General features: G+C 40.0%; 1 protein-coding gene across 3 annotated transcripts in view; it reads left to right on the forward strand.

Annotated features, from left to right (window-relative positions):
* Positions 1–17,463, forward strand: part of RAB8B (RAB8B, member RAS oncogene family) — a 30,977-nt gene extending 13,514 nt beyond the window's left edge. Inside the window, exons 2-9 of one of the 3 annotated variants that reach the window (XR_007206618.1) lie at positions 3,276–3,336; positions 5,306–5,366; positions 6,746–6,823; positions 7,230–7,319; positions 8,124–8,189; positions 10,274–10,324; positions 10,801–13,312; positions 17,267–17,463. Coding sequence is in view for 1 of the 3 variants with exons in the window: in XM_048318056.1 (XP_048174013.1) it covers positions 3,276–3,336; positions 5,306–5,366; positions 6,746–6,823; positions 7,230–7,319; positions 8,124–8,189; positions 10,274–10,324; positions 10,801–10,893 (500 nt within the window). In the remaining 2 variants the exon portion in view is untranslated. Of the gene's footprint in view, positions 1–3,275; positions 3,337–5,305; positions 5,367–6,745; positions 6,824–7,229; positions 7,320–8,123; positions 8,190–10,273; positions 10,325–10,800; positions 14,961–17,266 lie in introns of those variants that run through there. The other 2 variants (XR_007206619.1, XM_048318056.1) reach the window with 2 other exon arrangements.
* The last annotated feature ends 6,969 nt before the right edge of the window (positions 17,464–24,432 follow it).

The raw sequence follows: 24,432 nt of genomic DNA on the forward strand, positions 1-24,432 counted from the left end.
GCATCCCTGGCCTATAGTTAGCAAGGATCTGGAAAGGATTTTGGAGAATAATAAGCCCTCAGCTACTTTTAGCCCGTGCTGCAAGGGAAATGCCAGCAATTACAGCCCTAACTAATGTGCAGTTCAAATTGCAACCCGGGCTCCATCCTTGCAGAATGCAAGTTTGTGATTCCTGCAACAAATGCTTCTGTATAGCTCTGATCTAATATTTACTGACACGCTAGGTGGGCACCAGTGTGTCAGACTTTCATGTGACAATTCCACTTAAGCAGTTAAAGATAATTATCCTGTTAGCATTTGCACTCTTAAGAATTAATCTGGGTCTGTGTTTTCTAAAAGCTTCTAAAACTTAACTTCAGATGGACATCCAAATGTTTCTGGGCTTTTTCTCCCTACTGGAAAAACAGCATTTCATGTTGCATTTAAAACTGCAAGCTATGTGATCCTTTGCAATCAGACTTTAATTCACAAATGATTCCTCTTTATTTGGCCTGGGTAACTTTTCAAACTTTTGTATCCCAGTGTGTGGCTGTGCAAAAGAAGAATGGATTAATAAAGGAAATCTTCTGTCAAGAATTAGTGTTGAAAGGCTATAGTTGTTGGAGTGTTTTTTCAATGGTGTAATTTCAATGTAGCTGTAACCAGATCGTGGCTTGTACTTAGCCATGCAAGAGCACTTGGCCGGAAGTGGCAGCACATGTCACCAGGCTTGCTCTGAACGTGTGTAGCTCACCACTTCCTCATACTGACGTGAAGGAACAAAAGAAACATCAGTTTCTAGTTCATTTTAACCTCCAAAAAGTTGCAGTGGCAGAGGTACTTACAGCCTTTCCCTTTATGTTCTTTTTAGCTTTGAAATGAATCTTTGAGAATTTTGATGAAGTTCATACTAGAAATCTTAAGTTCTGAGAAGATATTTTTTGTGCAGGTCCTGACTTTTAGAAGTGATCAAAGGAATGGTTGTATAAATCATTTCAGTGCTGCAAGGGAGATGAGTAACCACAAGAAACCAGTCTGTGCAAGACCTGGATTGGTGCACATGGAAAGCTTGCACTGCATTCAGGAGTCCTTCTCAGAAAGCCACCCCTCCAGAAGTCTGTCACTGTCTGTGCTGCTGTGTCTTAGCTTCAGCAGTTCACAGGACAGGCAGAATTCTCTTTAAACCACAGCAGTCTCTGAATCTAGTTTTCCTGATAGTTGTTGTACTAAAGCTTCAGGCCTAGACACAAATGAACTTTTAAAACTGATTTAATTTGCTGTTGCCACGATACAATGCTCTTTCCAGAGAAATCCCTATTTGTGCTTTATAACCTTTGAGGCCAAAACAAAATCTATTCAGAGCAAAGGTTATTTGTTTTCAGACCTGAATACAATTATCTGTGGTTTCAGCAGCTGTGATTGCATCTAGTTAAGAGAAAAATCTTTACAACAAGGGAGGCAGATTCCTCTCCAATGTGAAATGGAAACACTTGCCAAACTTACATTACGTAGAATAGGGATTTTTGAAAGTACATGTAGTTCTCATGTCATTTTTAGAAGAGTGTGAATTAATGAAAGTATCGTTTTTCCTGTAAATCTACCAGTGAATCTTGTGAAATTGCAATTGTAGTAGTAATCATAGCATTTTAAATTAATGCAATTAATTTCGTACGCTGTTAAAGTGCTGATGTGATATTTTTGCTCATAATTTGTATTCTAAATAATGAGCTGAACTACATATCCATGGCACATTAAGTGGCTGAAACCTGTTATTTTCAGTATATTAAAATAGTAATATTGCATGTGAGAAGAATGAAATTCAAGTAGCTAATGAACATTGATATTTCATATTCAGTTTCTACTGTGGTTTATTAAAAACTCCCATAGCTTCCTGTTTAATGGATAGATGAATTCTTAAAGCTAGAAACAGCATTTTTCCAATTAAAACTCTTATAATTATAAAACTCTTGATAATTATCAATTAAATTACATCTTAAGAAAGTTTATTTAATTTTTTCTAACTTACCCCCATCTTTTACAAACTACAACTGAATATCAAGTAACTATTTAGGATGCCGTGAAGAAAAGTGGGCCATTTGTTTCCAAACTGATTAATTTGGGGGCTACTGTCACAGGATTGAAAAATCTGGCAGTCATGTAGTAGTGAGACTTGGGAAGTCTCAATTTGACCTGTGTTGTAATACAGATTTAGAGATGCAAAAGTTAAAGTAGTTAGGATTAAGACTAGTCTGTTTGGAAATCCATTTCACCCCTCTAAACCTTAAAAAGACATTATTAAGCCCTTCTGAATTTATTTTAAAAATCTTTTTCTAAAACCTATGGCTTAAAATCTGAAATTTGGTGTCAAAAACAGTCTGAGAACTGATGGCTACCATGTGGAAGTATAAGGGGGAAAAGGAGAGAAGTGTTTTCTTGATGCTTTTTGGAGCTTCCTAGAAAATCTTAATTGCTCCCAAATGAGTGTTCTTTAAAAAGGAGTCCTATATGTCCTGTGTTGTATTGCCATTTACTGTGATGTCTGATTAGATTGCATCAAACATCAGTTTTCAAAAGTAGGTGCTGGCTTTGAAAAGGAACTAAGGGGTCACAGGATGTATTTTTAACTCTGAGCCAGAGGTACCAGGGAATTGACTTGAACTGCAGGGACTAGTCAGAAGTTCAGGAGAAATGCACATTCAAACTAATGACCTTATTAATGTAAAATGGAAAGATTTGGAGATCAAGTCTGTTGCAGTGGGGATACTGCAACACGCATATATCAAACCAGGAGTCCCGTGGAAAGGAAATATATATGGACAGACAGATTCTTGATAGCTGTTTCAGAGATGTTTATTTCTCCAGCCGCATGGCCGGAGCTCTGCCCAGGAACTGTTCCAGTCACGGGACCAAGGGTCCTTCTGCCCGCGCAGGGAACACAAACCAACCAATGGGAACGAGGCTGAGCAGGGGCAGGGAAGCCCCGTGTCTGTGCCCTCAGGGCCCCCTCTCCCAGGGCTACACGGCAGGGGAGGGACCCCAACACAAGTCTTCCTCTAATGACCTTGACTAACTAGTAGTGAGTCTGAGTTTGGTCTGCTTTCATTGTGCAGAATAATTTATGCTTGACATGTTGGATGCAGCTGAAAACCTTTGTGCATTCTCAGCACTTCCAAGTGTGTGGAAGAAATGGCAGCTTCAGAATAGTTCTTTTGACTAAGTTTGCTCTTACCAAATTGCCAAAGGAAATGGAACACTTCATTAATTGCAAAACTTAAGAGTATCTCTTTCTCTGGCAGGAATCGATTTTAAGATCAGAACGATAGAATTAGATGGAAAGAAAATCAAGCTACAAATATGGTAAGTATTCCAAAGTAGTTCAGGTTTTCAGTGACTTGAATTCACTTTGAGAAAGAATACTTCATATGTTTTGAGCTTCAGTGTACCAGAAGTTTCATACCTTTTATTCATTGATTGTCCATAAGTTTTATGCTTTCTTCTAGCTTGCCCTTGGAGAAGTTCTGCTTCAGTAGCACAGGAAATAGCCTGTTCACATGCAAGCATTACAGCAACTTCCTATTTTATCAAAAGCTGTCCTCTTAAATGTGCTTTTAGCTTTTCCGTGTGGAGGAGAAATATTAACTCAATAGCTGCAAGCTAAAATATGCATGCCAGTAAAATGTAATCTCCTCTGATACTTTGATACCTGGTTGTACTCACCAAGGCACAGGTGAATGATAATGCTCCCATTCCTTGCATGGTGGCTTAGTAGAAACTGAGTCTCCTGAGCCAGAATCCTTGTGACTAAGGAAGTGCAGTGCCAGAAGTGGCTGGTAAAAATTTCGTGTCTGTAATATAGGTTAAAAAAGCTGGGTTTTGTTGGGCCTTTGGGGTTCAGCTCCCCTGAGGTGTGACTGGTAGCCTGTCTCGGTTTTGAAAGACAGGTGTCTGCTAAGGAAGGCAGAGGCCCCCCTTGAAGTGGCAGATATAACCCCTTTTCCCTCCAAGTTATTATATTTTGAAATCAAGGGCCTTTAGGCAAAGATGTGGGAAATAGGAATAACAGTTCTTTACTATATATATATATATATATGTATATAACCAGTCAAACAAAACAACAACAACTCTGGCAGTAACAGCAATCACAAACCCAGTGCCAGCCTTCTCGGCTGTCAGGCCCTTTCCCCTCGGGTGCAGTTCCGCTCGCAGCCGGCAGGGGCGCTGGCGGCTCCCGGTGAGCAGGGCAGGTGCGATGGTTCCCCCGCGGCTGCAGGGGGCGCTCCGGAGCGAGCTCGGGACACACGCGGCTCTGGTGCCCTGGGATCCCGGGAAGGGATGGAACAAAGGCTTCACAAACCCCTGGGCAGCCGATCCCGGACTCTCAGGAACAGCAGGCTGGAACGGCAGGCTGGAGTGGCAGGGACGGACGCAAATCCCGGGTGTCAGGCGAGATGTATCCAGATGGGAGAACCCCACGGAGGCCCAGGCAGGCAGGCAGGGCGAGCAGGGCTACAGCGTAGCGAAAGCTCGAAGCAGCAGCGGGGCAGGGCAGCCACAGCCCGGTCTCCAGCAGGGCAGGGAAAGCGGCTTTTGGGGTCCCGGCGTTGTTTCCAGCAGGAAGAAAGAACGGCCAAAAAGAAAGAAGCAGCAGCTCCTTTCTCTGCAGCTTCTCTCTCCGGACGATCAGAGCGAACTGACCCCACACCCAGGTGTAGACAAAAGAGTAGCCAGGCCCGCCCCACTCCCCTTTTTGTCTTTCTTAAGTACAGCTATTTGTCCCCTAGCAATATGCATATGGGAGAAAATTCCTTTAACAGGAAAAAAAACTAAGACTAAACTAAAACCCCAACATAGCCAAACACTTGAGTCTGCTGGTTCACTCACAGACAGGTACTGCTTTCAAGTCACCCAGGGCAAAACACCAGCACACCGAGGTGTAGTGGCTGACCTTAGCAGCAAACTGTATGCAACAGTGCACCATCCTGATGTATTTTATTGCTGTGTGTTTTAACTTTTGTTTAAGATGGGACTTGGATGGATCAGAGCTTTTTTTTTTAATTACTGGAGGGCAAGCTGTGTGGTGCTGAGTTTTATTGCTTGCATAAAAACTGGAGTGGTTTTGTGCCGTGTTTCTGGTGCTGCTCTAACTGCTGATGTAAGGAGGGTAGCTTGGGAGTGAGGAAGCTGCTGAGGGCTGAAGAAACTTACACAAACAGCCAAAGGTGTGTTTTCCTAGTGAACAAGTATCAGCGCATTGTTACTCTGTTTAGTAAGACATCTCTAAGTACAGATGAGTGTAAAACAAATCCTTTTTTTCACTGAATTGTAGGGATACAGCAGGCCAGGAGAGATTCCGCACAATCACGACAGCTTACTACAGAGGAGCCATGGTGAGTGCTCACACTTGAAAAAACCTAAACACAACTAGTGGAACTGGTTTGCTGTTCCTAAGGTTGTGTCGTGTAAGTCTTCCACTGGAGGACTGGATAATTGTGGCTTGAGATGTGGGGAATGAAGTCTGTGGTTTGGTTGGGGGTTTTCTGTTTGTTTGTTTTTTGTTTTTTTAAACGTGCTGGTACTTCGTCTAGGCCTGGTTTTTGTGATGAAACTTCCAGCCCTATTGTCTTTTTTAATATAATAAAAATTTCTGCAGGTTTTAATAAAATAAGTTGCCAAGCTTTAATCAGATAGGTTTGGTTTTTTTAAACGCAGTCAAGCCCTTTAAACACTTGAAGTGTTTCAAAAGTGGATAATGAATTATTTTAACATTAAAAGTGTGTTTCACTGAGTTGCTTTTCCTTCAGCCAGTAGAGCATGCAAAGTCTGGGCTAGAAATACAATCACTTGCAATGCCCGCTGTTAACTTTTTCCTCCACTGACAGTGACTTGAAGTCAAATAACTGACTTAGAGCCTGCACCCTTGTGGTACAACGCTTCTAATGGTTCTTTATGCTATGATTTGAGATATTTTATGTTGGGACTTCTATAATTTTGACTTGGTGGTTGCTACCTGTGCTGCTGTTACAGGTTCTTGCTGCTTTGCATGAACAGATCTGTGACATTCATAGGCTGTGGATCCAAATAACTCCACTGTTATAGAAGACAGGGAGAAATAATAATGGTTGTGGCTCTGTATTAGAGCTTTCCAGTGCTTAAAAAGGCTTTGGCAGTGACCTGGTCTTCTCCCCAGTCCATGGCCAAGGACTTCTATTTGTCCTATGAGGAATGATTGGAAAGGCCTTAGGAAATGGAGGTGAACCTTGCAATCTGTGCTTTATGCAGTGGCTCTGTGGCTTCCCATGCTTTGCTAACTGTTGAGGTCCCATGCCCATGTACAGAACTGGTGGAAAGAGCTAAAGCTTCTGGGAGAGCCCCAGGGGCAGCTTTGCTGGAAGTGTCTGCTGGCCCCAGGAGACTGGAGCTCACAGGTTTGATACCCTGGACTACTTAAAGCTGCTGCATCTAAACCTGACTTTAACCATAGAGTCCTGGTTGCTGGTGTGGTAGAATTTCTAAACTTATCCCGACTATAGGCTAATAATTAAAAGCTTTGTATAGGTGGTGTGTTTGACATCTAATAGTGGCAAAAGATGTTAAATAGTAATGTTTTGGGTAAATTCCCAGCCATGGCATAATGCCTGGAGAAAAGATTTATACACCTGTAATACTATGTTGAATTTCTTTAGAAGTATAATTAAAACTACAGCATACATCAAAAGTCAGCCAATAGTGCTAGCTCATCTAACTAGATTTTCCTAACTTTATTTAGGGAATTATGCTGGTGTATGATATCACAAATGAAAAGTCTTTTGACAACATAAAAAACTGGATAAGAAACATAGAGGAGGTAAGTGCTTCGTTCCATCTTATGATTTCCCTGGGACAAATAAAAGTCAAGTAATTACTTTCATTACAGTAGCCAACATATATGGCCATGCACCACTTGCAAGTAAAGTGTGTGCTGTTACATTTCCAGAATAGCCAAATGCCTGTGCATGTGTGCAACCTGCTACAGAGCTCATGGTAGACATTTGATCTATTACAGTATTTGGGCAAATGTAATCTAGGAGTATTTATTCCAGCCTATTTTAATATTTTATTGCTTGTTTCAAAAGTCAGCATCTCTCAGTAATGCCTTCACATTAGATAATTTCTCTAAAATAAAATAGTCCATTGTGGAGGAGTTTGATACACAAGTTTCTTTTCAACAATGATGCACTTTGTTCCTGAGAGATTACTTTCTCTTCTTCCAGCATGCCTCTTCAGATGTAGAAAGAATGATCTTGGGTAACAAATGTGATATGAATGAAAAAAGACAAGTCTCAAAAGAAAAAGGGGAGAAGGTAAGATTTGGTAACTTACCCTATTTAGAAGCCTACTTCTTGTAGGATTCTAACTTCTGGATGTTCGGTATGTTTTAGGCATGTGAGAGAGAATGGGTCTCAAGTCTCTTGTTTCGGAAACTTTTATACATATAGGATACCAGGTTTGGGGTTTTTTGTTTTTAAATAGCACTCAACTTCTTCAGGTTTGAATAAACTTCATGGTACTTTTACCTTGAGGGCAAGATCCTGTAAAGAACATTGACCTTTGCTATAGCATGACGTATTCTAGATCTCAATATAAAGTTTTGTGTACACTTTGATTATGTTGTACTCAATTCACTGTAGTGGTCACTTATTCTTGTTTTAAGTACTGTTACTAAAGCTTAAGTAATTGATTGGTTGTTCTACAGAACAAACAAGCGAGGAAGAATACTACAAAATCTGTCGTGTACAGCTGAAGTGGTGTAGCTGTTGGTAACACAGCTTATGGGATGATTGTATTGTAGTTATCTGGTCCACAATCTATATCAATTAAGATTCTACCTTAATGTTCTTTTAGAACCTAAATAAGTATTTTGGTGAGAAATTAATGTCTTTTGTTTTGTTTTGACTTTATGTGAGGGTATGACCAGTTCTAATACTTTGTCTAATTGTCTTTAATGTTCTTGCAAGAGAAAATAGAAGTGAAGCTTGCTTGGTTTTCAAAGCTTGTTGAAGCATGCAGCATCTATTCTATTATGAACCTATTGTGAACCTATGTGTGAAACATTCCCTTTACAAAGGAACTTCAAAACCACTGAAAAACTTTAACCTCTCTTCCAGTTAGCAATTGATTATGGAATCAAATTTTTGGAGACAAGTGCAAAATCCAGCATAAATGTGGAGGAGGTAAGAGATGGGTGCTACACTTAGGTGCTTCTTGAATTACTTCTGTGGAGGTATGTTCCATGATCTGCTGGGCTTTCTCACCTGACCTGGGACCTGAAGTCCCAACTGTGCTCCTGGGTCTGCTGCTACAATCCAACTGTTTCTGATTTTCTGGTAATGTCTGGAATTGTTTTATAAATGGGTGCTCACAGACTGGTTTACTATTGCTGTAGCAAACAGTTGCTTTAGTGTGTGCCGTGCTACTTAAATTTCAAGTCCTTTTGGACAAGGAATAGGTGTAATTTTAGAACAGTGCTTTGTGCAGGAAATGGGATTCTTTGCTGTCAGGATAACATGCTACTGTGTCACGGAGCCTTCAGGTTACTACTAAATATGTGCTGTGCAGATGAGACTGAAAACTTGTGTATTAACCTGGAACACCAGGTCATAAGCTCATGTTCAAGGAGGAAGAAGACTTACAATGCTATCTATAAATTTATAATCTGTTTTCCTGCAAATAAATTTTGCACTAAAACCACAAGCTCTCTATTTATGAGAGCATAAGGAAATAGAGTCGGAAGGAAGAGTGGCTCAAGTCCAGTCTATCTCACCATAAATCACTTGTGTCATCTCAGGGAGGGTGGGGGGAGGATCTGAGCTGTATGAAAAGTGTGGACAAAAAAATAACTTTATCAAAAGGCAGTTAAATTAAGATTCATTCATCCAACAAGGTAGACTTGTTCTTAAGTGTTGCCCCTATACCTAATAATTTAAAAGTCTTTCTATGGGGTACTCTTTAGAAGTCCTGCAAACACCTACTTAATTCAGATCAGGCATCTGACAAATTAACTAGAAGCTGAAGACATCGGTTCTTTAAAATAACAAGAGGGACGTTGTGCCAGCCAGGTGTGGTTTTTTCTGATTGCAGGGTGATTGTTACACAGGATAGAGTTAGAATGGACTGATCTGCATCATGCTGCACCTGGACTAGCTTGACCTGATTTTCAGAGTGTCCTTGAGATTCTTAAAGCAGACACTGGAAGTGGGACCATGAGCAGTTAATACCAGAGTGGATAGCTGAGCTCCTCTGGAGGGCTGACTTGCTCTGTCATGTTAGGGCAGTTTCATGTTAACCCCTGCAAGTCATGAAATGCACAACAGTAGTTTGTGCTTACTCCAAATGTTTGGCTCTCTGAATATTTTTTTAAATATTGACACATGAATGATGAAGAAAGCATTAAAAAATGCAGCTGGTGTAGGCATTTGGCAATCACTAATGATTTCGTTTACTTTCCGCCAAATACTTCACTTTCGGGGAATTACACAATTGTGATATTCTTGGGATCAGAAGTGAATTAATTTATTTGTTGTCATTTATTTACATTAAATGAGTGTCTGTCTTTGGATATATTCCAAACACAATGAGAGGGGAAGTGTTTATACTTCTTACAGTCTGGAACTGTCCTTAGATTATTAGGGTCTCCAGATAGCCTAAAGTCTTGCTTTTTCCTGCTCCTGGAGAATTGCAGAATTTTTCTGCTACAGAAGTTTCATTGCTCCTTTGTACATTGAAATCTGGGATGCTGAGATTTGCCAGAGTAATTATTTATGGGTTTTTTCCTGTTTTTAATAGAGATATTGGAAGCTTAAATAGCCTTATAGGTAGTCCAGGAGTAAAGCTTTTGGAGGACAGAAAGCGAGCTAACCTTAATGTGAATTCCCAGGGTTTCCCTTCTCAAACCTCTCTGGGTTTCTAATTGTGATGCACAGTTCAGTTTGGGGGAGAAATAAAATCAGGATTAGTATATGCTCTTCAGCTGATTTTTTTTTCTCCGCCCAGATGTATTCAGTGGGAGGGTCTGTTGACTTGCTTCAAAGATTGGCGAGATGGAGACTAAAAACATAGTCTTTTCTTCTAGAGCATGTTTACTGAAGTTTTAAATGTACAGCTATTGTACATAGAGTGTCTTGCAACTCAGAGTGCTTTTAGTGGCCTACAGAACACTCTGTTGTTAATGTGTCTGGCTATTTCAAGTTTATCATGTCCTTCATGTGTCTTGCTCCTAACTCTTGTTTGTTTTTTCTTTATTTCCACTCCTCACCAGGCATTTTTCACACTTGCACGGGACATTATGACAAAGCTCAACAGAAAAATGGTTTGTATTTCCAATTAGCATACAAACTAGTTACAATGAGAGGGCAGCTATCATAATTGGCTGAGTAGTAGCCCTACCAAAACACTCCTGGGGATTACAGTAGTTGCTAGATCAAATTTGAGCAAACAGTGATTTATCACGCTCTATTACACATCAATGCATAACTATTCATTATTTTGCATGAACATTAACATTGGGCAGCCTGAAACTGATGTGTTGTTCCAAAATGCAATAGTGTGATCCGTCTTTTGTTACGTAGCCTCTTCTCCAGCTAATTCTTAAGATCTGGATTGTTACGTAAATGTTTATTTTTTTTACCAAGTGATTAACAAGGTCTGGATAACTGAGGAGGTCAAGTTGCAGCAGATCTCTGCTCTGGTTATTGCCTTGCAAGCAGGGGAAGTGGGGAGGAAGACTAGAAAAGCTGGAGATCTTTTTTCTGCATTTTATGATGTTGACACTCTTTTCTCTTTCAGAATGACAACAGTTCATCAGGGGCAGGTGGGCCAGTAAAAATAACAGAAAATCGATCTAAGAAGAGCAGCTTCTTTCGATGCACGCTACTTTGATGAACTTCTAATGATAGACTGCAGCACACTTAGAACCTTTTCTGCTTCTTTGAAAGCACAGGGTCACAAAGCCTCAGAAATAATACCACCAAGCTGCTGCTGAGAGCTCCATTGAACGTAGACTGCGATACACAAATACCAAGTGGATTTTGCTCACTAAGCCTATTGACCTGTCAGGCTCTTCTTTCTCAGATATGGAAGCTATGAAGTGGAGACACAAATGCAAGATTTAACTTGTTTTCCTTTTTTACTTTCTGTTTTATTGCCTGTTGCAAAAGCTGCTATGTTTCTTTTAACTTTGCACATCCATATTGGCCTCTTACTGCCTGTTACAGCACAATCTTACATTTGTATTTGCACAGTTTGACTTGTAAGTAAGATTCTTAACAGATTTGTGCAGTTTTCTTTCTCTTTTTAAAAAAAATTGATTTTCAAGCAGAAGAGCCAGGGGAAAAATTAAGTCTCATTTCCTTTATTTTCTATGCTGTATACTTGTGGCCATGCAGTATGGATGTTGTTGCTCTAGTGATGAGAATCACTGTAACAATTGGCATTTAACAATTTGTACAGATTTTGTCTCTTAGATGCACAAATCTGTTTATGCAGAAGCTATGGCTTCTATTCTGAATGTAGTATGTTGCTTTTCTTTCTTTACCAGACTTAGCAAAGTTGTGTTCTGAATTGCCAGTCACTGTCTGATTCACAGATGCACCTTTCAGTTATTTGAATAAACACAGTGTCTTTCCTCACTTAACTTCCCTTTGTTAGCTCAGTCTGTCTGCACTTTTTTTTGTTTCTGATGAGGAAGTACACTCTGGATTTGAAATCATCACCACAAATTGGCCTCGTCACTATCACTTAAGTGGCTTGTGGAAGCTGAATGCATGAGTTCTGAGTAACCTCTTTGTGGATTCACTTGTTCAGAAATGACTGCTTCTAAAGGTGACTTCCATTTCTACTCTTAATTCTAAGGGTAGTTCGTTAACGTCTGTAAGCATCGACCCTTGACAACGGAGGTGTCCAAAACCAAGCTTCCTGCGCAGTTGCTAAAGTATATCAAGTTTTGGCACTAAGGAAGCTTTGCATTAGGGCTGTAATGTACTCCTAGTTATGCAGTTAATGCTGAACGTGTGTCTTTGGTCTGCTCGAGCAGTTGTTTTTTCATCAAAAACTGGTACAGTGACCTAGACTGTTAGAAGTAGAGGTGAAACATAGTTGCCTTTTTTACTCAACTGAGCATTGTATAACCTAGTCTTTGTTCTACTACTTTTTTATTGTCTTCTGAAAAATTTCCTCAATGAGCAATTAAAACAGGTGCTTTAGTTCTGTTGGTGTGCCAAACGTGGACCATTGTAAGCTTTAACTACAAGTTTGTGTCCAGCATGTTTGCTGTTAGGGGATGGGTGTGTTCTGTCATTGTCAAAGGAAATGTCTGACGTGCTTGCTTTTGCTTCACTTTGTTGTCTGGAGTTGTAAACAGTGAGTTGGTTGTTACCACAGATAACCACTTCATTTTGCTCTGTCAGGTACTGAATTTGTCTGGGTCTGTTCTAAATAGTTTGAAAGGGAACAGGCCAATAGCATTAGACGTAAAGCTTTTGATTTTAAAAGGTTTAACCTTAGTAGCTGGTTCCATAGTTTTAAGTGGTTATCAGCCTGTCCCTGTGTGTAGTTTAATAGAAGTAGTTCTTGTAACTAGTTGGTGGATCTCATAAACTGCTGTTGCTGCACTAGAACAGAGAAACCTTAATGGCAACAAGGTTTAGTGAAAAAACAAAGCAACCCTAACTGCTCTGGTGTCTACCCTTGATGTTTTTCTTGGACAGGCTAAAGCAGTTATGTTTTCTGTATGGTTAAAAAAAGTGCTTCTATACAGAAAGTGTTGTGACACCAATTATGAATGTTGTTTATTTTCAGTAATTTACCTCTGACTTATTTGGTGTCGTAATACTTTGATTTTTATCTCAGGGGTTGTCTGCAAACCAAAACTGACATGTTCTGTGTTTGGCACTGTTTACAGAATGCTTTGTATTGTTTTTCGTGTCTTCACTGTGTGGTAAATGTTCATTCAATATTAGTCTCCATGAACTTCCCTTTGAAAGAGCCTGTAAGTAGTAGAGTCTATGAAGTGCTTCTTGAAGCAGCAGCAAATTGGGGTATCTGCTCTGTATGGGGGAGGGTGGGAGGGAGAAAAAAACTTGCTATTTTCTTACATTTAGCTGTGCTAAACTGTACATAAATGTGAGGTAAGACCATAGGAAATTCACTTTATGCATGAGAAAGTACTGCAGTAAATATTTCACTTTGCTTATTGTTCATGTACAGTTCATCTTTTTTTATTTGTAGAAGAATTTAATGCAATTTTGTTGTCATCTGCTGAAACTGAAGAATTCTAATTTCATGTGGTCTTATGGATAAGGTAAAATGCAGATTTCTTTCTGTCTTTGCCCCCACCCCACTTCTCCAGCAGTATTAGATGGCTGAGTGGCTGCACTTTATCAGTGTGCTAACTTCTGGTCAGTAGAGACCTTTCTGTGTACAGTCTGCCCTGTCAGACGTGGAAAAATGTGCTGTATCTTAGCGTGCAAATCAGCTGTATGTTCTACTGGGATATTTTAGCTATGTTTTCCTCTAGTCAAGCAGGTGATGATAATGGTATGTTCTGCCTACGCATCAGATGCTGGGTATTACAGGCTTTTCTAATATCACTATGATTGTTTTGTGCAGTCTCTGTTGCTACTTTGCTCAAGACTATATAATCCTAAGTTTTGAAGGACTCTTAACTATACCTCAGTCAACTAGTTAGTACTCTAATGCCCATTAGAATTAAAGTCATATACTTATTATTCATTAAGCAGCAAATGTATTTCTGTTTTCTTCCAGAAATTGCCATTAACCTTTCAGGAAACAGACATTTTTTGGTGGATTTCAATAAAACAAAAATGCTGCTTATTCTTTGGAGTTTTAGGAGAAGTTCCCTCAGCCCCGTGCCTGTGCGCTCTATCTTGACCAATATTTTTCTAAGTGGTTTTTAAAAAAAGTCAAATGAAAAACAAACTGATCTCAGTGCTTTGCAATATTAGCTTTCAGTCTGTGCTCAGCAAAACATGCACAAGTAGTTTTTGTTGAGTGTATATAGAATATGTAATTGACTTACCTGGGAGTTCTAATATTGCTAAAGCTTAAACCGCTCATGAAACGTAATGCAGCTCACTTTTCTCTTTGGGGGACAGTCTCAAAAATGCTGATTGACTTTTCAGACTGGTAGTTCTTTTTACAGAAAATATTTCCCATTGTAAGTAACTTTCTCATACTAGTCTGCTGAAGTTAAGTGAATTACGTGGATCATTTTCACAGGTGAATAAAGGAGTCTTGAATGTACATATCACATTAAAATATTGTGAATGCATAATGATTTGAAAGTACATCAATAATATGTAAAATGCATAAATGTGTTATTTGTGAAAATGCATCTGTTGTTTGGTTACCTGTTAATGTAACAGAATTTTTGCAATGTTAAACTTGCTAAGGATCGGTCTGTAGGTGATAATAGGTCTTTTTTCTCCTCCATTCACTGAACTGCTTATACCATTCTCATTCTTAAAAATAAAACTCGTATTTCTTTCTTCCAAAAAAAGCAGGATTTACATTGATTTTTCTTGTTTCTGGTGAATTTAACTATTTCAGTGCATTCCTATGGCCTTACAAACATTTTTGCAAATAAAACTTCAGTTACCATTATTTTAATGCTATATAGCTACTAAATTCAGAATAAAAAGTATAGTCTTTGAGAAAATGCTTAATTTTGAAACAGAAGTGTTCTACTGTGTGTGTTTAAGCACATTTTACCTCTGGTATAAAGGTGTAATGTGAAAAGCTCCTGCAGATAAAAGTGAACTTGTCATGTGGTTAACTTGTAAACCTAATCATTAATCGTGTATTGATGTATATAGACAGAAAAACCAAACCCAGCTCCTAAGAAAACCTTCATAGTCCGATAGTTTTATTATTTCATGTGAACTTTTTTACAATGTGTGTCTCAAATAAAAGTTACATAATGAAAAGCATTTTGGAGTATTTTGTACGAAATATTCCATGTAGTTTTTATACAGTTGGCATCTCCACTCTACTTTTGATACATTTGTGGAAAGGTGTCCAGCTGAGTTGCATCTGTAAAACTTAGTTTAACTAGTGATAAACCACAAGGGTTTTTGTCTGGCTTTGCTTGTTCCTAAACTTGACTCTTCTTTAGAGTTGTCCAGAAAAATCCTTTATTTCTGTAGTGATTGCTTAAATCTAAGTATATTATTTTGATGAGCTTCAGTTTCCTAAGAAACCATTTTTCCAGACATTGAGTGTCATGAAATGCCCTTTCAAAGTAACTTTTGAGCAATGCCTGTAAAGGTAACATGAGACACCATTTCCAATTTGATTAAGAATTAGCTACTGACTTAAGCTGTTAGCATTTTCTTTTTTGTTGTTGCTTTAAATCAGCATTATATGAAAGGTATGACTCTGAAATAACCTGGAGCACAAATATCATTGCATCAATATAGCACATATTGTTTGTCCGGCGTCCTTCAACACTGAGAAATATTCCCAAATTGAGGGATTTGACAAATACTTGTTAGCTGTTATATTAGTAATAGTTTCTGCCTTTCAAATTATTGTGGTTTGGCAGTAGCTTGCAATTGGTACAAAAATTAGCAAACCTAAGGAAAGAAGGGTTTATCTACCCAAGACAAAAGCAGGTTAATAGTTGAGACATCCTAAGGAATAAATGGAAAACTCATGGATGACAGATAGCTTCTAAAGTGTGTTTTCTACATGTTCATCTCACCAGCTGTATTTAGCCGAAAGGATATATAGCAACACAAAGCTAGAGTTCCATCCTTGTTACACCTTACTATTTCTTGATTCTGGTTTGCTTTGTTGTGCTTGTTTTCACACTTCGGCAGACAGATTTGCTGCTTTAGGAGCAGCTGTTTAAGCATTATCTTACATATCCCCTAGGTATGAACTGGGTTTATATGCTCAGCAGTCCTTAGGTCCTCGCAGTAGTTAGTGACATTTTAAGTGCATTTGCATTCTGCATTTGTTAAAAGGAAATACCAGGCATGCCTACACTACATAAAAATGGTGATTTATTACAGCTTCTGTCTGGATCTATTTTTGGTTGCAGATTAGCAATTATGATACGAATACTGCACACTTGTAGATCAGAGGCAAGTTGTTGGTACACATGTAGAATGTATCCAGTTTTTATAATCTGGTAAATTGCCTTTTTCATAAATTACTCTTTTTCCTACTTGGTTGACTAGTGGCTCTTAAGAATTCTTGAACTATACCAAAGTCATCAATATAATAAGATTTCATAATTTTTCTTTAGAAAGATCTAATCTTCAAGAGATGAGATACATAAATGAAGCTTTTATGCTGCATAATGTTCTCACCATCTGGAGGTTTAAAGAAAGGGCATGGCATGGAATGCGAAACATACTGAAAAGTTGTGCTCTTGGATGTGTTGTAGTTGCTTCAAAAATTTTTTACTGTCTTCAGCAGAGCACATCAGCAATGAGCTGCCGGTGTGAACAAATGCTCCATGAATTTTCTGAGCACATAGTTGGTACTTGTTGATAGTTCAATTTGTGAAATTAAGTTGTAAGTTATGAGCAGGATATGAGAATTTTCCCCATCTGAGGAATGAACAGATTAATGAATTGTGGAAAGTTGTGTAACTTAAACTATGCTAGTGAATACACTGTACTGCCTTCAGAGTGACGAAGAACTCTGAACATGGCACTAAGTCTTGAGAATTTCACCCTAGTTAATCTTAAATACCTTCCTTGAGTAAGTGGCTGAGATGACTTACTGCAGTTGTGACCTTTTCTGCCTATGCCACCCTCCAGAGGCATGTCCATGACACACAGCTCTGACTGGTGTTCCAGGGCCTTATGTTTGGCACTGGGCCGTCAGATCCATGGACTGGCTTCAAAACAGGTTTTGATTTCTCAGGGAAATGCTACCATTGTGCTCACTGACCTTTCTGACTTGGTTTAACACCTCTGCAGAACAGCATAAAGCAATGATGCTCCTGTGACACTTCCTTTGGGACAGGAGCTGGCAGAGCCCAGGGCTGATACCCTTCTCTGCTGCATCCTCGCTTCCAGTTCTGCCTCACCCACACACATATTTTTGTATGCAGTGGAAAAGTGCAGACTTCACTTACCCAATTAAATACAAGTGAAGTGGAAATTATATTTCTTTTTAAGAAAAGTTGAATGTTTATTTTTGTGCTGTTCACAAATCTGTACTGCTACTTTTACTTACTTTTTTATTTTTCCTTTTTTTTTTTCTTTTTCTCCCCCCCCAGGCAACATAAGGAACTAACTAGCTCTGGTCTGTATTCTAGATGAAGGACAGAATTTCTTCAACAAGGCTGAACAACTTCTGTCCCTGTCTTAATGCTGCCGAATGCTGCTTCTGAGCTTCCTCACCCAACTGCAATGACTTTGTAACCCTCATCCTTACACTTGTGCTCTGAACCAATAAAACACGGGCAAAAGGCAACCACATGTGTCTTACATACTGTTTATATGTAATTTTCCAGAATAGCACTGGTAGATGTACTTGAAATTAGGAAATGGCTGAGCAGCTCCTTGTGCCAAGTGTGGGGAGGGGACCGGCCTTTAAAACCAGGTCTTGATTAATTAATGGAGTTCAATGTGCTGTTAGGCAGACAGGGCTGCGTTACTCTGCGGCTGCTTCGTCTGCTTGAAGGGAGGGCAGGGGCAAACCCGATGCTGCACGAGGCAGGGCTGGAATCCTTCCCCTTCCTTGTCTCCCGTTTAGGAGCAGCGAGCCCGCGCTGCCCGCCTTGCTGAGGGGATCGGCGGCGAGACCCCTCCTGAGCGGATCAGGTGCGAGACCCTTCTGCCCGCCCCGCTGAGGGGAGATCAGCTGTGAGGCCCCGCTGCCAGTCTTGGTGAGGAGATCGGCGGCGAGACCCCCCCGCCTGTCCCGGTGAGATCGGCGGCGAGACCCCCCCCTTCCCGCCTCGCTGAGGGGACCAGCGTCAGCCCGCGGGGCCGCGGGCCGCCCGCGCCCTCCTCGCAGCGTGAGGCGGGCGTGGCCGCGGGTCGGTGCCGGCGGCAGCCGCACACCCAGGGCAGGCACTGCGGGAGGGTGGCGCGGCCCCGCGTTCGGGGGCAGAGGGCACGGGGGCCGCACCAACTCGGAGCTTTCCGCGCACGGTCGCGGAGGGAAGGCCGGGGATGGGGACGGTCCCGAGATGCGTTTTTCTTAGATGGCGCAGGCAGCTCCCGCCCGTCCCGGCCTCTCCTCAGACGCTCATGTGGGTACCCCACACCCCCGAGGTGCTGGCGGGGAATGCGGGCACTGCACCCCGGGAAACCAGCGTGGTCCATGCCCTCGCGGGCCCAGGCGCCCCACAGCGATCCTTGGTGGCCACAAATGTCCCCAGCGCCGTGTCCCACGGCCTCGGTCACCCTCTGGGCGGTGACCCCCACCGTGCGGGGTACGCCAGGTGCGGGCTGTGCTTGTGTGCACCTCCCAGCCGTACCGTGGTGCCTGGGGATACAAAACCCAGTGATCCACACGTGATGGTCGCTGCGGTTTGGTTACTCCTGGGACGTTCGTGAGGAAGCTCCCAGTGCTGGGTTACGGTTAGCGGCACGGCCGGGAGAGCGCCCTTGGGTGCGGCGGTGCGCGGCCTCTGCCCTGCGCAGGTGACCGGGGTGTCTCAGGAGGGGAGGGGTGTCCCAAGCGGGAGAGGGCCGGCCCCGAGCCCCGGCTCGCCAAGCTGGGCCCATTCCGGCTCTGATGTCTGGGCGGGCCCTTCATTTTCATACGTACTGTTTCATGTGCACTTTCGTGCATACTCATTTCAAGTTCCTGTTGTTTCATTTCTGGTGCCTGGCAGGTATTCCCAAGAACCGTAGCTATGTCAGAAAACAGACTATTACCGGAAGTGTTTTTAGAAGCTGCTCATACTTTTCTCTATTTTCCTACACAGTGTAGTTAGGCTAGTAGTCCTTTGTCTTTCCCTATTAATGAAGTTTGCTTAAATGGGTAATAGGTAGGGTTGTTTAAGTGGTTTTCAACCACCTTGTCCATATCAGAGATGAAATTACTAGTTTAAATTTCTCTTAAAATTAAAAAATAGTTTCTTGTCATGGGAAATGCACACTTTAGCACGTATTTGTTTTGTGGTATTTACTCTGCAACTCTAACCAATTTAGTTGCCTCGTGGAGATCCTTAGTAGAAATTTCAAATGCTAGTGGAAAATGCAATATGTGTAACTGTTTTTAAGGTTTTTTGCCCCCTCTTTGTTTCAAGGCTTTTGTCTGGCTCGTCTCCCTGATGCTTTCTTCTCATGTGTGTTTTGTTCCTGTGCAAACTGGGGCTAGCCATTAAGCATCAGTATGGAAAAATGTGCTCATTTTTGGAGTGGTGTTTTCTATGCTGCTCCAGGAACTGTTCTGATTTACCTAGGACAGAGTTTTGAAGTAAGTCATATGTTATTTCTTATTCACTGGAGATTGCTTAAATGTAGAATCATGTTGGACAAACAGCTTACACTATTTAATATGAGTAGTTCTCTTGTGGCAACATAATTTCTCAAAAGTTAGTTTTGATAATAGAAAATAAAATTATGGCAGCCTTAAGCCAAATAATGAAACTTAGGAATGATAATTTTAAAATTTGTTTCATTGATGCAAATTGGAGATCCAACACAACTAATAGGATTAACTCTATTAGTTAACCCTTGAACATTCTTTCATAGAGAGGGCCACCTTTTGGAAAAAAAGAGAATTTAAAACAAAGTTTATATTTCATTCATCTCTGAGGCTATAATTTCAACGTGCCCCACTTTTTAGGGTGAAACGCCCTAAGAATTTAGAGTGGTGGGGTCTGCTAGAGACCTAACTTTTCCAGCAAAGCAAGAAACTGTTCTTTGTATTTATTAAATACACATGGAAAGCAAGGAACAAATGAGGAAACTGGTGGAAATTGTTTGCGCCACCTCTTGTGCTCTTTCACTTTGTGTAGCAATTCCGAAAGAAAGAGCCCTCCTTGATAGTCTTCCAGAGGGCACATTACCTCGGGTTGAAGAAAAAGGTTACTAAGGTTTTGTTCAGTATATTCCTTCAAGAAAATCATAGAAGGAAAAAAAAAAACCCATAGCAAATATTTTGCTTTTGTCTATATTTTTCTAGTGGATGAATTCCTGGGAGATTTTATAAGACCTATGCAATCTGTACAGAATCAGTTGAAGTTTAACTCTGCAAAAATAGCTTAGAAATATTCTGTGCTGGCAGCCTTTAGGCATTCTGCTGGAAAAGTGAACCAGTGAACATAAATGCATAGGATCATGGTGCCTGTGCAAATATGAAGCGTGATTATTAACTGAAGAGAAGGGGCCGCTATTTGAATTTATCAGTGAAAAAGATGCATCCAAAGTGACTCAATTTTTTTTCATAAGTTTTGACAGCTGTGTGTGTTACTACCTGATAGAAACCTCTTTAATAAGCTATTGTTGCCATTGCTTAAAAAGCATTTGGTGTTCCTGGGAAGATACTTGGGTCAATAGTATGTAAGTATTAAATTTATATTGTATGTACCTCCAAAAATATTTTAATATACTAAAGACCATAAGTACCTGGTTTGGTAGAAAAATAATCCTTGAGTATAACAGTTGACTTTCAATTCCTTGTTCCATAGCAAATGTTCGGGCATTCATGTTTAGTTTTACATTTCCTTTTGCTCTTGTTTCCGAGCTTGACTGTATGGTGTTGAGAGGAAGTAAAAGAAGTGACTTTTCTGACTTTCTCATTTGTGAGTCACTAGATGGTGCCATTTCACTTCTCTGGAATCAGAAATTCTCTTACATATTTTTAGTACCAGTTGGTGGTTGTGCTTTTAAAAGAAAACAATTGGTCTTCTGAGTTCTTTTTTTGAAACTATTGCTTTTTTTTTTCCTGAGACTATGCAATATAGATGTTTTGATTGAATCAAACTATTGTATTAGTAAACATGTGGAAAATGTTAAAGTTCCGTTCTTTTAAATTTTCATCAACTTTCAGTTTTATATTTGTTTACGTGCTTTACTGATGCAACAATGAGACCAGACTTGACGAAAATACACATTTTAAATGTAGAATTGTTTGAGGGTCTTTAAGTATCTGCAGCTTATGTGAATTATGATTCACATACGACTTCAGTTGAGGCATAGTGGTTTTCATCCACTGACAGCTGCTCTGCATTTCTCTGTGTACTAAGAACTGAAAAGAACAGAGTTAACAGTGGCCCATTTATATCTCTTGCTGTAATCCTGGGATATCACAGAAACCACTTAGTGCAGTTTCATGTAACATGCTAAAAGTTGTTTGGGGAACTGTTATTTCATTATGTCACATAGAAAATGTATGTCACACAATTCATGTGCTGACTGCCAGTTAGGTATGAGTGATGGATATTATATCCAAGTTTAACCACTAAATTGTCTGTTTATCTGGTCAGAAATGGAGAGGCTTCCAAAACAATTTTTGCAAAATGGCTTGGACACCTTTTTTGTGAGAATGGCAAAGTAGAGCTTTACATTCACAGGAATGCTCGTTATTAATAAAATTATTTACTTTGAGAGATCCTAATACTGGGTTTGACTTGCTGGCCATCAGTTTTTCCTTGGTGAGAAATGATGTTATAAAACTGTAGCTACTGTATTGTGGTAGAAAGTGTTTTACAGTTTGACAAGGTGCAGTGAGTTAGGTTCAGTATGGAACGACTTTATCAGTTTGAGAAGAAGCAGTGAATACTTAAGTTTTGTAAAGCTGTGCAGTCAGTGGGTTATGGTTCTGAGTTGGACCGTGGGCAGAGCCTCTGGAACTTTTACCATAATCAAGCAATCTAAAACCACCAAAGGGTCTGACTGGTTGTGTGAGCTGCTCGGTTTCCTGAGGCTTCCAAGTCACGGTCTCTTTATTACCTCTTACTTATTTTATAAAGAGCACGCACATCCTAAACACGTGCGGTAAAGAAACAGAGACTTCAGCATATCCCGGTGCTGGATCCTTCAGTTGAGTCAGCCTGCACGTACTTGGCAGTCGGATACCTCTCCCCCAGGGGTTGCACAGCCCTGTAGGGCCAGCCAGCAAATCATCCACTTTGAAAGATGGACACGGTGGGAAATTTTGTGTGTGTGTTACAAAGTCTCCTGTTTGCTTTTGTTTGGCTTAATTAAAGTACAGGGAGTTTGAAATCTATCTGTAAACATTTCCTGCTGAATATGCAGCCAAAACTGAAACAAGGTATCAGATTTTACTTTTTTGGTAATATTTCTGATTATCTTACATTTTTGAAATGTAGAACATATAAATATTGCCTTATTTTTAATGGTCTGTGTGGTACGTTAAGCTCCAATTTACATTTTCTAGTGATGAAGGAAAATGTCTTTTAAATAGAAGGAAAAAACAAGAAAAATAAAATAAAGTGGAAGTCTTACTAAGATTTAAATATTCCTTGCAAGCTAATAATAAAAACTTCAGTGTCTTGTTGAATTTTTATGTCCTAAGCTATATTTGTGGTTGAACAAAAGCCCACACCACAATTGAGTTATAAACTTTGATTTTTCAAAATATATTCAATATGTAAGAATAGCTATTTATAGTTTTCTTTTAGAATTTCAGAAAATTTGATTACTTGTAAATAATAAAAAAGCATTGCCAGTGGTGCCAGTTGTTCAGAGTCACTTGATGGCATCTGCCTAGTGAATTCACTAGTTCCATTTCCTTAAAGTCTTGACAGAAAGCAAGTGAAAAGTGGGGCAGGTCATGTAGCCCCTATAAAATGCACAGAGCTACAACGTGGTGATCTTCTTGTAGTGTGGAAGTTCAAGGGAATATCCCACCCAGCAGCTGGCCAGCTATGGGTATCCAGCTGCCCAGCTGTGAGATATAAGCATTTTCTCTGTCTTTGGTGTTTGCTGTGTTTCTGGGTCTGCTGATCCTGTGACTGAAATGCATGAAATGGGGGCACACAGCTGCAGCCAACAGAGTAATTATTACAGCACCCTGGCTTTTTTAAAACCTCTGATTTCTTTATAATGATGCCTTTTCATTTCACCTCTCCAGCTCTTTGACACTAGCTGTCTCTTCTCATGTGAAAAGCTTTGGATGTTACTTACATTCCTGGTACTTGGTTGAACTATCTTTATTTTTTTAAATATCAGTATTTGTTTACTTTTTAACTTTTGTCAGGCAGCAGTTTGAAATGCACAGTTCAAACCTTCTCATGGGGACCCCACATCTGAGCATCTTAACAGTTCGGTTGTAGCTTTCTGCAATAATAAGACAAATGATTCAATATTACATTTTTGTGTTTGATTAAGGGTAACAGATTTAATTGAGGACTAGGTCTTAAACTCAGATGACAATTAGTGTGTTGATCTTGCTACAGAATTAATGAACATAATGTTTTACTTCAACACATTAAGCTTTGCAATAGCAAAATTATTCTGTTTTCTTTCCGCCATTTTAGCTGAAGTCCAGAAGGCTTTTTTTCCCCTAAAGCTTCTATATTTAATACGCTTTTCAAAATTTGCTTTTGTTGGGCGTTAACTTTTAGGTATATATGTTAAAAGTAATCATTTGGGATTTGTTTTCATAAATTAGAGATGATACATGAGGAATTTTTTGTGATTCAGTATTTCCTTGGTGAATTTTGAAACACAGTCAGTTATCCAAGATGTGTTGTACCCTTACACTCTTCATGGTGGAGAAGGTGTAAAAATAAGGTATTTATCATGATCCCACTGCACACTTCTAGCAGTCTTGTGACTGATCAGCCAGTTCTGACAAAGTTCTACCAAGTTGACTTCAGACTTTGTTATATAAACTATGATAGGATGTCCTGGAGTAAGCTCTCCTTTCTGAACTAAAAAAGAAAACCTGATAGCTGCTGTTTTGATAACGTCTTCCTGAGAGGAGGAATTCTTGCCTGAACGAGGAAGTGGAACAGTCAGTAAAGCACCTCTGTGAGGATATTTGTATTTGCTGACAGGAAGTGAATACTCTGAGATTACACAGTCACGCTGTGAGGGTGTTGTCACACAGAACAGAAGGGATTTCCTTCTGTCACAAGGAAATGGAAGGAGAGTTCTACATCCCTTGTGGCATCTTATTCTTCCACTTCACTGACTCAAGTTATTTAGGCTTCATTTCTGCTATTGGAATCTCAGAAATGGATCATTCCATTTAAAAAATAAGTGAATTGAGATTTTTTTAAACTTGGTTTCGTTTATTATGGTAGCGTGTTAACTACATCTGTCTTTCTGATCATGCCTGATTTTTTCCTGGACATATTGTGCATGTAAGAGTGACAAAAGAAAGCTGCTGGAAACTATTAAAAAAAAAGTGATCCTTCAATAGGTTTATTAAATGACAGTGGCTACAGAGACCAGAAAACATATGAGCTTAGATTCTTTCAGCTTAGGGACCACTGGCAGTGCAAACTGGTAA

This window comes from Corvus hawaiiensis, chromosome 13, assembly GCF_020740725.1.
Source record: "Corvus hawaiiensis isolate bCorHaw1 chromosome 13, bCorHaw1.pri.cur, whole genome shotgun sequence".
Classification (NCBI taxonomy): domain Eukaryota; kingdom Metazoa; phylum Chordata; class Aves; order Passeriformes; family Corvidae; genus Corvus; species Corvus hawaiiensis.